The sequence below is a fragment of the Phyllostomus hastatus genome, unplaced genomic scaffold (assembly GCF_019186645.2).
Source record: "Phyllostomus hastatus isolate PE091 unplaced genomic scaffold, TTU_PhHast_1.1 phas_contig_34, whole genome shotgun sequence".
NCBI classification, from domain to species: Eukaryota; Metazoa; Chordata; class Mammalia; order Chiroptera; family Phyllostomidae; genus Phyllostomus; species Phyllostomus hastatus.
In genome coordinates, this window is record NW_025333857.1 from 46,353,485 (window position 1) to 46,366,687 (window position 13,203).

Consider the following 13,203-nt stretch of genomic DNA (forward strand, 5'->3'; position numbering starts at 1 on the left):
TTTTGAAAATATTTTATTTTCAGGGAGAATGGTGAGGGGGAAATGGAGACAACTGTACTTGAACAACAATAAAAAAATAAAATAAAATTTATTTTGTGAAAAAAAAATTAAAAAAAATTTTAAAAGATTTTATTTTTAGAGAAGGGGGGGGAGGGAGAAAGAGAGGGAGAGAAACACTGATGTGTGAGAGATACATCAATTGGTTGCCTCACACACACCCAACCAGGGACCTGGCCTGCAACTCAGGCATATGCCCTGACCAGGAATTGAACCAGTGACCTTTCAGTTTGTGGGACAACACCCAAACTACTGAGCCATACCAGTCAGAGCCAGTCCCGTGAGTTTTAACAAACACATACAGTCATGTAACCAAAACCATAGTCAAGATATAGAGCAGTTCTATGAACCCTAAAAGTTCTCTATGTCACTTTGTAGTTAGCCTCTCCCACTCCTGGCCCATGACAACCACTAATCTATATTATGTCCCTATAGTATGGCCTTTTTCAGAAAGTCATAGAAATGAAATCATATATTATGTAGGTTTTTGAGTCTAGCTTGTTTCACTTATAATAATGCATTTGAAATTCATCTGTGTGTGTCAGTAGTTCATTCCCTTTTATTCCTGAGTAGTACTTTACTGTATGGATGTACAATGGTTTGTTTTATCTATTTACCATTTGAAGGATACTTATGTTTTCAGTTTTTAGTGAATATGAATTTAACAACTATAAACATTCTTTATAGGATTTTGTGCGAACATGTTTTTATTTCTCTTGTGTAAATGTATAGGAGGGGGATTGCTAGGTTGTATGGTGTGTATATAATTTTATAAGAAATACCCAGATTGTTTTTCTAAGTGGCCTACCACTCTCCCTTCTTGCCAACCATGTCTGAGATTTCCAGTTGCTCCATAGCCTCACTAACACTTTGCATTGTCAACTTTTTTTGTATTATTTCTATTTCTGTCTGCTTTATAAATGTGGCTGTTCCTTAACTTCTTCCTCTTTTTCTGTTTATATACCTTTTCCACCCTTTATCCTGCATTCTCTGCCTCATTATTTTTATTTATTTACATTTTAATTTTTACCCATTTCTTTAAATATTTCTCAACCTACTTTGTGCTGAGCACTGTTTAGGCACTGAGAATACAGCAATGAACAAAGTAGAAAAATCCCCCTCCTCATGGGAGCTTGTATTCTGAAAACTTCCAAGTCTTATACTCCACATTGTTTTCCTCAGTTCCACACCAATGTAGTCATCTGTCTACCAGACATATTCTTTTGAATGTCTAATAAATACTTCAAAGTGAATATATCTAATAATTAATTTGTCCTCTCTCTCAACCTACCCCTCTTTTGTATTTCTCTTCTTAATTAATACCATGTTATCTACCCTTTAGTTCAAGCTAAAAAATTAAGGCAATATGGATTTCTGCCAAGACAGAGGCATAGGTAGATACACTTTGCCTCCTCACACAACCAAAAGAAGGACAACAACACATTTAAAAACAAAAAATAACCAGAACTGCCAGAAAATTGAACTGTTTGGAAGTCCAACAACCAAGGAGTTAAAGAAGAAATATTCATCCAGACTAGTAGGAGGGGCCTAGAGGATGCATAGCAGGGTGGCGGCTGGAGGACTGGGGCAGATGAAGTGGCAAACTGGGTGGTCTCATATTTGTGTGTGAATAAACTGGGAGGAACAACTGGGGATCCAGACAGACTATGCAACCCAGGGTTCCAGCATGGGGAAATAAAGCCTCAAAACCTCTGGATGTCAAAACCTGTGAGGGTTGTAGTGGCAGGAGAAACTCTCAGCCTCACAGGAGAATTCATTGGAGAGACCCACAGGGTCCTAGAATGTACACAAAACCACCCACCTTGGAATCAGCACTAGAAGGGACCAATTTGCTTGTGGGTAGTGGAGGAAGTGACTAAAAGCCAGCCAAGAGCTGAGCAAGTGGCACTGTTCCCTCTCCAACCCTTTCCCCTCATATAGCATCACAACGCAGTGACATAGGTTGTCCCACCCTGGCGAATACCTAAAGCTCAGCCCCTTACTAAGGCATCCTGAGACCAAAAAAAAAAAAAAAATATGGCCCAATTTAAAGAACAGATCAAAGCTCCAAAAATAGAACTAACAGATGAAGGAGAGCCAACCTATCAGATGCAGTGTTCAAAACACTGGTAATCAGGATGCTCACAGAAATGGTTGAGTGTGGTCACAAAATAGAGGAAGAAGTGAAGGCTATGCAAAGTGAAATAAAGAAATATATACAGAGAACCAACAGTGAAAGGAAGGAAACTGGGACTCAAATCAATGGTTTGGAGCAGAAGGAAAAAAATAAACATTAAACCAGAACAGAATGAAGAAATGAGAATTCAAATAAAATGAGAAGTGGCTTAGGAACCTCCAGGACAACTTTAAATGTTCCAACATATGAATCATAATGGTGCCAGAAGGAGAAGAGGAAGAGCAAGAAATTGAAAGCTTATTTGAACAAATAATGGAGAACTTCCCCAATCTGGCAAAGGAAATAGACTCCCAGGAAGTCCAGGAAGCCCAGAGAATCCCGAAGAAGTCAGACCCAAGGAAGCACACACCTAGGTACATCATAATTATATAACCCAAGATTAAAAATAAGGAGAGAATCTTAGAACCAGCAAGAGAAAAGAAGACAGTTGCCTACAAAGGAGTTCCCATAAGACTGTCAGCTGATTTCTCAAAAGAGACCTTGCAGGCAAGAAGGGGCTGGAAAGAAGTATTCGAAGTCATGAAAAGCAAGGACCTACATCCAAGATGACTCTATCCAGCAAAGCTATCATTTAGAATGGAAGGGCAGATAAAGTGCTTTTCAGATAAGGTCAAGTTAAAGGAGTTCATCATCACCATGCCCTTATTATATGAAATGTTAAAAGGACTTACCTAAGAAAAAGAAGATGATCAAAAATATGAACAGTAAAATGACAACAAACTCACAACTATAAAGAACTGAACCTAAAAAAACAAAAACTAAAATAAACTAAGCAAACAACTATAACAGGAACAAAATCACAGAAATGAAGATCATATGGGGAGTTATAGGCAGGGACGAGGAGGGGAGAGAATGGGGGAAAACGTACAAGGAATAAGAAGTATAAATGGTAGGTACAAAATATACAGGGGATGTTAAGTATAGTATAGGAAATGGAGAAGCCAAAGAACTTATATGTATGATCCATGGACATGAACTAAGTTGGGGGGAATGCTGGTGGGAGTGGGGGTGCACAGCAGAGGGAAATAAAGGAGAGAAAGCAATGGGACAACTGTAATAGCATAATCAGTAAAATTTAGGCAATATTATGTAGTCTTTATTCTCACTCCTACATTCATAGGCTTATTAAACTGTATTGATTTTACCTGCAAAATATCTCCTGTATGTATCCACTTCACTCCCTCTGCTACTTCCCTAGTTCAAGCCATCATCAGGACAGTGCAGCCTTCTTACCAGGTCCCCTGACACCAGTCTCTAGTCCCCCTACCCTACCAACTCCTGGCCACACTGTACCACTATCCTAAAATGACAAATCTGATCCTGTTGTTCCCCTTCTTAAAAGCTGTGTTAGCTCTGCATTACCCTCCAGATAATTCCAAATACCTAAGATTATTGAATTGCTCAACATTACTTAGACCTCCTTTGATCAGGTTCTTTTATAACCCTGAAGCCTCTCATTCAGATATGCTAGAATTATCTTCAGCTCACTAAACATGCCTTTGCATGTATAATTTCATTTCCCTGGAACATTTTCCCCCCTTCCCTTTCTTGGTACTTGTGTGTAGCAAAACCTGTCTTCATTAATCTTTCTATTGGCTAGTGAAATGTTTCAGTGTATTTTTGGTGTGGAGAAGGAAACTTCCTTCATTAACCTGGAATTATTTCTCTTACAGTGTTAAGTGACAGAGGTGACAAGGGGGAACTGATTGATCAGAGAGCAGAACTATTGTTATTTTCCTGTTTTAGGGATGACTCTCGTAGATGGGGTCAGATCATATGTCTGATTTATTCATGCTATAAACATTTATTGAACACCTACTATGTATGAGAAACTGCTATGCAGAGCTATGGAACATTCAGAGAGGAGGCAGTGTCTTGCAAGAAGAGGCTTCTTTGGTCCCAGAGTTTCAACTGAGACACAGCATTGTCACTTGCCTGGAGCAATCTAGGTTGAAAGACATAATCTGAAGTTCTGTGTGGTTATTTTTCAGTTTTCTTTTAAAAAGAAATGAAGTAATTACCCATAGCAGTTACTATGGCAACTGTGCTATGGCCTGGGAGAATTCTCTGCTAAACCTCCTCTCCGTCCATGGTTAGAAAGTTAAGTAAATTATTAAAATTAAAAAATGGCACAGTGAGGACACATGGACACTAATGGGGCCGGTAGAGGCAGAACGGAGGTGGGGAGGGCTGGGAGGTTGGGCTGGGGTGGGGGGAAAATGCAGAAAATTGTACTTGAACAATGAAAAAATGTGAAAAAAAATTTTGAAAAGTGGCACAGTAAACCAATGTATCCTTTCTGAGAAGACCTAGGTGGTAGGAAGAAGGTAAGTACATAGGAAGAAAACTGACTTCTCAGTATATAGTTAAATTAAACAGCCTGTGACTAGTAGTCCCATATCCCCAGCATTGAAATTAGCTCAGATAATGAAGCCAGCCTGTGTTGGCATCGTATGATGCTTCCAGAATTTTGAATCTTAAGGCAAGCGTTCAAGGGAACTGTACTCTCAGAAGTCTGAGGGCTTTCTGACCCAGACACTGGCGACCTCTCCACAGACAATAAGGCTGTCATGGTGTGCTGATCTTCCCACCACTCATTTACTGGCAACTATAAGGCAAGCAAAAATCTGGCAACATGACAAAGCTAACTTTCTCTTATAATCCTTACAGTAAACAGTGAGACTCATGCTATCATTATTCTCATCTTAGAGATAGGAAACATCTCTACCTTTTACAAGATTACATATCTAGTACATGGCAGGGCCAGAAGAACTTAGCTTTGACTTCAATACCCAAAGGAAGCCAAATTTTTTATTGTTTCTTAAGATAAAGTCCTATTTTTTAGTGATTTCTTTGTCATTTTTGTTGCTTCAAATTCAGTTTGAGTTTAGGATAGGGTTTAAATTTAATTAATTTTGAATTTTTTATTTTGAAAAATGAGTAGAAAATGTGTTCTTCTGTCCTTCAAAGCTTCTGTATTTTAGTAGATTTTATTTAAAATGTGTGCGTAATTGAGAAAAAATGGCCATCTCTGTGCAGCCAACAGCTACAGTGTTTTACTATTTATTTGAAAAAGAGAAAGTAAAACCATACACTGGCCTTTTAGCTTTCTGTAGAGAGCAGCAAAATTGGCCACCATTGCTTCCAGACAAGGGAATCACTCTCCCACTGTATCAATGCTGAGCTTTTCATGGGTATACTGTGGTAGGCTCAGGTTTAATGAATAGAGAGACAGGAAGGGTTTCATGGAGACAGGTTGTAGTTTTTTCTCATTTTGAGTAAAGAAAGGTAAATCAGCTTCTAAATGATGTTCTAGGCAAGGAGAAGGTTTAAAAGAGTCCAGAAGAATGTTTTTTGTTTGTTTGTTTTGTTATTCTCTATATAGTGACTAGCACAGTGCAAAATACTTTATATGTAGATTTGTATTATGCTTGGTTGTAGGAGAGGCTCTCTACATGTTATGTAAAATTAATGGGATACAAGTAGAATAGGCTCAAATAAGGTAAGGTATATAATAATTGGTGGGATGGGGAAGTGATCTTTGAATTCTTCCTAAAATTGTCTCTGTCACTCTTCTTCTTTGCTACCACTTGCGGTGTTCTTAGGTCACTGGACTTATTTGGGCTGGGGAGAGCAGCAGAGTACGTAAGAATTTGAATTCCTTATAATTTTCTTGATCTTACGCTTTAACATATTCTCTCTGAACTATGAAGCTGGATATTCATGCATATAAGCACATACAATTTCATCCCCTTCCTCTCCCCTCTTTAAATCTCAGGAGATGGTTATCTGCAGTGAAGTGTTACATCCTTTTAGGCTGGTTTCTTGAAGACTGTGTGTATGATATTAATAAATTTCAATCCAAAATCCCAGACATAGTCCGGATAGGATCTCCTGATTTTTCTTTCCCAGAGACAAGTAGTACCATAAGCCCCTGGGGTAGGAAACCCTTTCCTTTGGTATGGTCTGGTTCCTTTGGCTTAGTCACTAAGGAGTGCAGTGACTAAAAGGAGGTGTTTCATTCTGGGAAAGGTCATTGATTTCGTGTGGGGCACAAGAGGCTGAGGACATGGTTTGACTTTCCTTAAAGCAACTCAAGTAGGCTGGAGGCCAACTTTGTTTAAGAGCTTGGAGAGTGGGTAGCCAGGTCTTTCCAGCAAGATATATAGCCCTGGGATGACACTACTGGCTGTGTTATCCAGCTGTCAAGGGGGCTTGGTTGAGTCCCACTGATTAGGTGTCTAGTAGGTCCTAAGAGGGGTCAAGTTTTGTCCTATCACTGGAATTTCTCATGGAGTATGTATTTTCTGTGATTTGAATCCTGAATATTTTCACTAGGGAACTGCTCAAAGGCAGGCTAAGAGAGCTCAGATAACTTAAGGTTTTAACCAACTGACAAAGGAGAGGGAGGTATGGGAGGAACTTAATGAAAGAAGGTGAAGGGATTAGCCAAAGAGCATACATGCATGACCCATAGATTCAGACAACAATGTGGTGATGGCCAGAGGGAAGGGTGAGCAGCAAGGGTGGGCAAATTGGGGGGAATGGGGACATCTGTAATAGTGTAAACAATAAAAGTAAAGTAAAAAAATAAACACAAACAAAAAAGAACAAAAAAGAAAAAAATACCTAAGCTCTAAGAAAAAGTTTGAATTTTTTTCTTTTTTTTTGTCTGGCCATAAAGTTCTGTCTGTACTCTGGATTTAAAGACAGGGGCTCAATCCAGGACCACCACAGATGGGAGAGCCTCATTGTTCAGTATCTCATTCAGTTTTGTTCGAGTGCCTCCTCTGTGCCTATGCCCATATTTGCCCCAGATTAAATTCTTTCCCCAGTTTACTTTTACAAGTTTATTTTCTATTTTTCTCTTTCTCTCTCATCTCACTTCACTTCCATATGTTTCCTTCCTCCTGTTTCCTCCCACTTTTCATATTCTCTTTTCTTCTACTCCCAACCTTTTCTTTCCATAGGCACTTTGTTTCTTAATATTTGTACTTTATTTCTTTAGTGTAGAAATACTGTTAGCCTTTAGGAAAGTTTTGGAATATTCCTCCCCTTCGCCTAGCAAAATTAAAAAGCAAAACATCACTTAGAAATAATAGGTCAGATGCAATAATAAGCTAAGGGTGCATCCACTCAGTTTCTGGCTCTGGATCACGGATTCCTACCTCTGGCTGAGCTACCCTCCCCTGGCCTCACAATCAGTAGGTTTGTTTATCACTGCTCTCTCTTTGGGAACTCAGTCTTGGTTTTATGGGTTATGTGCTAATATTTCTCCTGTCAAAATTTAAGTGGACTTTCTGCTTTGTCTCCTTTGTTGTGTCTCCCACCTTATCTGTATGCATGAATAATACAGTACTGACTTTTTCCACATGTACTGCTTCTGTGGGTTCAGGGAGAATGAAATCTGAAAGGCATGCTGGTTTTCATCTCTTGATCCTTTCCAGTCTTCAGAACAACAGATGCATCAAGGGTCAAAACCAATGCCTCCAGAATTTTTTCCTAATGTGTGATCAGAATGCTTTGTAAGCAGAATGCTTTGCATCCCCTAGTTTTTGACTAATCTTATTCCTGCCCATTTTGAAGGTTAGTCACTTTCTGGTACTGATATTTCCCCTGCGGTTCTGATCACTATCCTCTTCTTTTATGTTCACATGTTTTCTTAAACTGAAGTGGGAAATGCTTACCCCTGCATCCTGCTGTATCCACAAGTGTTGTCTGGAATTCAATGTTCAACTTTTCTTCCTTGTGTGTAAAACCCATATGTTTGTGCTCCCTGTCTATTTTGATGGAGTTATCTACTAGGTTGTATAATGTAGAAGCCAAAAGGTTGTTCTTCTGTTACTTTCTTTTTGTCCCTAACTTTTATCATTACTGTTTGGATTCCCCACCCCCCCAGTTCATTAACTTTTTTCTATTTCCGAGGAATGGATGCAGGTTCTTATCTCCTTCATGAGAAATTGTAAGAGCCTAATCTTATTGTCTTCCAAGAGGCTTCCATTTCCCACACTACTACCAAGGATTTTTTTTTTAATTACTAATATGAGGAATCCATCGTTTGCTAAATGTATGCCAATTTTTGGATGATACATGTTCCTTTTCCTCATTTTGAGCCAAATGGGAGCTTGGCAAGAAAGGACATATGAGAATTTGTTAATTAGACACATACGGGGATGGTGTCAGAATAACACCAGAATAACACCATTATTTTACAGGGATGGTGTCCCTTGGAAAATAATCTATTGGATCATCCAAAAAATCCGTTGAGCTTTTTCCATATAATGGCTCTAGTAGTGCTTAGTTGTCTTTAACTTCACTCAAAACAATTTTATTAGATTGTGTTGTGACAGCTGTCATATCAGCATGCATTTAAAAAAACTTATCAAAATTGGTGAATTTTTTGTGCAGCCATTTTAATATTGAAGATGGAAGAAGATACACAACACTTTCGGCATATTATGTTTTATTGTTTCAAGAAAGATAAAAACACAACTGAAAAGCAAGAAAAAGATTTGTGCAGTGTATGGAGAAGGTGCCGTGACTGATCGAATGCATCAAAAGTGGTTTGCGAAGTTTCTCAGTACTATTGCCATTTTGGCCAAATATAATACTTTGCTGTGGGGCTGTCTCATGCATTAGAAGATGTTTAGCAGCATCCCTGGCCCCTACCCGCTAGAAGCTAGTAGGGGGAGATAGCCAACATACTCAAAATACTCCAAATCAATATAGTTATTAGTGAAAATGAAACATGTGTGTTTTGTTTTATGGAAAAAACTCAATGGACTTTTTGGCCAGCCCAATATAAAGCACTATTAGGTTGAGCTTCCTTTCCAAGCACAGTGTTGTACATTTTCATTTTTGCTTGGAGCAGTTTGTATAACTGTGTTCATCATTTGGTGCTGGCCTGAAAAACAAAAATAATTCTGTGAAACTGTAGTCACTACTGTTAGATAAACTTGGCTGCATTGTTAGCACGATCCCGCTGGCAGTGCGTGTGTTTTCCTCTCCTTCAGCCCATGCTTTCCAAAGGAATTCTGAACCCCGGGTGTGAGTGCTTGATGGGAATTATTTAAAAAATCCAACGTTGCAGCAAGACAGTAAAACTGCTGTTCTTCTCAGCTGCATCTGGAGCTTTTGGGTGACTTTTAAGCCTTGGCTTTGACCTTCTTGATTTACTGGACCAGCTTCTGATGTTGGACCTGTTTGTTTGGTTCAGTCATGTACTTTAAAGTCTGAAATCACCAAGTCAATTTTAAACAAAATTTTCTCTTTTTAAAGGTATGGAAAAGCTATTATTTTCCCTTTTGCCCGCTTTTAATGATAGTAGAGGCCAGAATCTATTTTTGACATTTAAAAGCAGGTTTTCATTATGGGTGTGATAGCTAAAGAAGTACAATTCAAAAGAATTCTGCATTGTGAAAATGCAACTTGGAACTCCTTCAAGAATCAGCACTAAAATTAAACCAAGTGTTCTATCTCTTTTGATAAGGAGAGAGACTTGTGGGCATTGAGACAGCTCTGTACATGGCTTGGAAGCCACTGGACTTGTGTGCAGTTCAGTTTGTTCTTGTTCTCAAGGCTTGTGGTTCCCCAAGTTAGAAGCAGAAAAATTCTGAAGAACTAAATAAAGCTGGGGTGCTTTGATTGACTATGCTTGTTCCACAGCTTTTGAAGATCCTGATAGTGCCGTGGATGACCGAGATAGTGACTACCGCAGTGAGACCAGCAACAGCATCCCACCACCATACCATTCGACTTCCCAGCCCAACGCTTCCACGCACCAGTTTCCTGTGCCTGTGCGATTGCCACAGCAGCTGCTACTTCACGGCAGTTGCCGGGACTCTTGCAATGACTCTGTGCAGAGTTATGATTATGACCTCGATTACCCAGAGAGGCGGGGTCTCAGGTAGGTATTGGGAACAAAGCACTTTATTTTCCTAGTAGGCAGATCCCGGGATACAACTGACATCACAGGTTTGGGCACTTTAACCGGAGTGGTAATGGACGTGTAGCAGTAGGACGGGCCAGGCTACAGCCATTTTGTGAGATTCTCAGTCTTTTTTTCTTTTTTCTCTTCCACACATTCACATTTTTATATTTCCATCTGTAATATTTTTCTTTATGATTAATGACTCTCAACTGGCGATAGCGTGCCCACTGCGGGTGGATGGCTGAAAGCCTGTTTGTGTGTCTGCCCAGCCTAGAGATTTTGAATCACCGTTCACCACGATCAAAAAAGGGAAATCACAGATGTTAAATGTTTTGATAACCCTTTGGATTTAGTCAGTGTTCATGGTGCATTATATTTGATATTCCTGGTTCTATAGTCTCCTATAATCTAACAAAATGTCCTTACTTTTCTTTTTTGGTCTTTTAAAACACTACATTTTTTGCAGAGTTCAGGCTAGTTTTGAGAATAATTTTGCTTTCAATTGTTTCTTCATGTTTAGAATCAGATTAAACATTTTTTGCAAAAACACTATGTAGATGATATTTCCTTCACATAAGATTACTTTGTCTCATTACTGATGTTTAGTTTGTTCTCTTGGTTTAGAAATCTGTATATACCAGCTTTTTCCAATGTAAAGTTACCTTTCCTCTTTGTAATTAAGTATACCTGGGGTGATACCTGAGATTGTGTAAATATTCTGTTTCCCCAACAACCTTTAGCATTGACTTTAGCAGCCACTGATGATCCTTTCCTGAACCAGTTATTTCATTCGTTGGAGTTTAGTTTTTATTTATTTATTTTATATTTTATTTATTTATTTTCTTGGTGTGCCATTCCTGGAAGTACTGCAATACCGGGTCAATGTGCGGAGTGGATGGAGCAGGCTCCTATTCCATCTCCCAGCTCCAAAAATCCATTTAGTATAATGTTCTCGGATAGAGGACATATCATATATTAAAATGATAAGAACAGATACTACACTTGGTTTTTGCCAGAAGGCCAAGAAGCGATGGAGTTTAGTTTTTAAAAAGCCATTCCAGTTTAGCTCTTACTTTTGGTTATGACATTCGCCATACCGTAGGATGATCTCATTTTTTGCCCACCTTACCAAATTGGTGAATATTTATCCTGAGCCTCAGATGGTGGTCTACCTGCTAGACATCATTCTGTCTCAGTATACTGTCATTACTGAATATATTGTCAATGAAATTTTTTCATATATCAACCATCAGATAGAATTCTCACTCTACAATCTGATTCTAAAAAGAAACGTGCCAAGAGTCCTACCAAAGTTGGTCCCTACTCCCTAATGGTTAATAAGTTAAATATTTGCATATGTTATTTATTTGACTTTAATTATTTATATTTTCCCACTGTAAGAACAAAAACATAATAGAAAAAAAACTTTGGCCCTCTTTCTCCTGTGTATTTGCAAGCATTAAGTGCCAGTAGTAATAATGGCACATCAACCTAAGTGACTACATACTCTGCTGGACAACTGCAGATAACTTAATCATTACCCTATTATCATTTCATTTATTTCCTGGGCTGGTGCTATAATAATAACACTTTGAGGGGCATTAGTGATGTATTTTAATTTGCAAATTAAAAAAAATCTTTAAAAAATTGATCCCATATAAATTTGATTAAAAAGTGAATAATTTATTATCTCTAGCAGAGGAAAAGTTAATATGACTTTTAAGTGAACGTTTATTATATACATTTTTAACTTAAATGTTTGAAGTGATTCCTCCTTTAAAAAGTTTTGAAGCAATTGTATCACTACCATTAATTTTTAAACTTTCATATTGCTATAAATACCAAGTTCTTGGAAATAGTCTGAGTTCTTAAGTTTTTTAAGAGGAATATTTAAAATCCTTGAGGGAACAAACATGTCTGCAGTACCTTCCAGCAAATTAGAAATGTAAAAATAAATAGCTCCATTCAATATAGCCATGGCTGTCTATTTATTTTAAGCTGTAACTATAAAGACCTCTCCAAGACTGGAATTAGTTTAGTTTGAGTTTCTGAGGACACTGGAGATTAATGAAACTGCATGTAAACAAAAATAGGTAAAGTTGATTTCCTCACTCTATGAAATGGGCTTTTGCCTAATGAGTAATGGGAAATGCATGTAAATCATGTAAAAATAAAGAATTTGAGGTTTGACAGTAGAATTGAACTTTGTTAGATAATATGTAGCCAAAGTATTTCTAGTGTTAAGAGGTGTCAAAAGTCTATCAGTCTCACTCTTAAAGATTTTTAGTGACTAAGTTACCACTTTGATCTTGTTTCTGTTTCCTGAATAAACACCATTGGATGTGAGATCTAAAAAAGAAAACACTGAGCTGACAAGCTTCTGGTCTGGAGGCCTTTTCTGCACTCCCACCTCACCACACAGGAAACAGGCCGTGTCTAGTCTGACCGAAGGACAGGTCTGCTGTCTTCTGTGTTCACTGACCTAAGCTGCACCTGTCGCTTCTGCCAGTGTAATCAGTGCAGAGAAAGACATTAATTTCACTGTAATCCTTAAAGCATACAGCCTTATATTGCACACAAAAAACAAATTATAACCTTTAAATAATTTGCCCTTTTTGGTACTGTAACAAGGCGTGACTTCTGAAAATAAGTCAAAGATTATTTTCATTATGTATACATATTTTTTTTCTAAAAGAAATATGTCTGAACATATTCTTGGCTGACTGCCTCAGATCTAATTTCAGCAGGTTAATAGCTTGACTTCTCTTCAGACCCAAATTCATCAGCAAATTTAGGTTTCTTGAAATCTTTTGATATACTTTCATAGAATACTTAACAGTTCTAAACTTTGGCATCATAGATGCATCCTGTATATCAGTGATTTTCAACTGGTATGCTACAAGAATTTTTAAAACATGCAATACCTGACTATTTGGTCAGGCTCACAGACCTCTTTCTCCTTAAATTGTCAGATAAAAAAATGACAATGGCCAACACAACAATAGCCATCTTGTGTGAA

At 38.1% G+C, this 13,203-nt stretch overlaps 1 protein-coding gene and 1 non-coding gene across 6 annotated transcripts in view; one reads left to right on the forward strand and one right to left on the reverse strand.

Annotated features, from left to right (window-relative positions):
• Positions 1–13,203, forward strand: part of UNC13B (unc-13 homolog B) — a 205,218-nt gene that overhangs the window by 96,995 nt on the left and 95,020 nt on the right. For all 5 annotated transcript variants that reach the window (XM_045840120.1, XM_045840121.1, XM_045840122.1 and 2 more), the window contains exon 8: positions 9,920–10,160. In XM_045840120.1, the coding sequence (XP_045696076.1) occupies positions 9,920–10,160 (241 nt within the window). The remainder of the gene's footprint in view (positions 1–9,919; positions 10,161–13,203) is intronic.
• Positions 11,026–11,216, reverse strand: LOC123820322. The gene has a single exon (XR_006785952.1). It is a non-coding gene; the product is annotated as a U2 spliceosomal RNA (small nuclear RNA).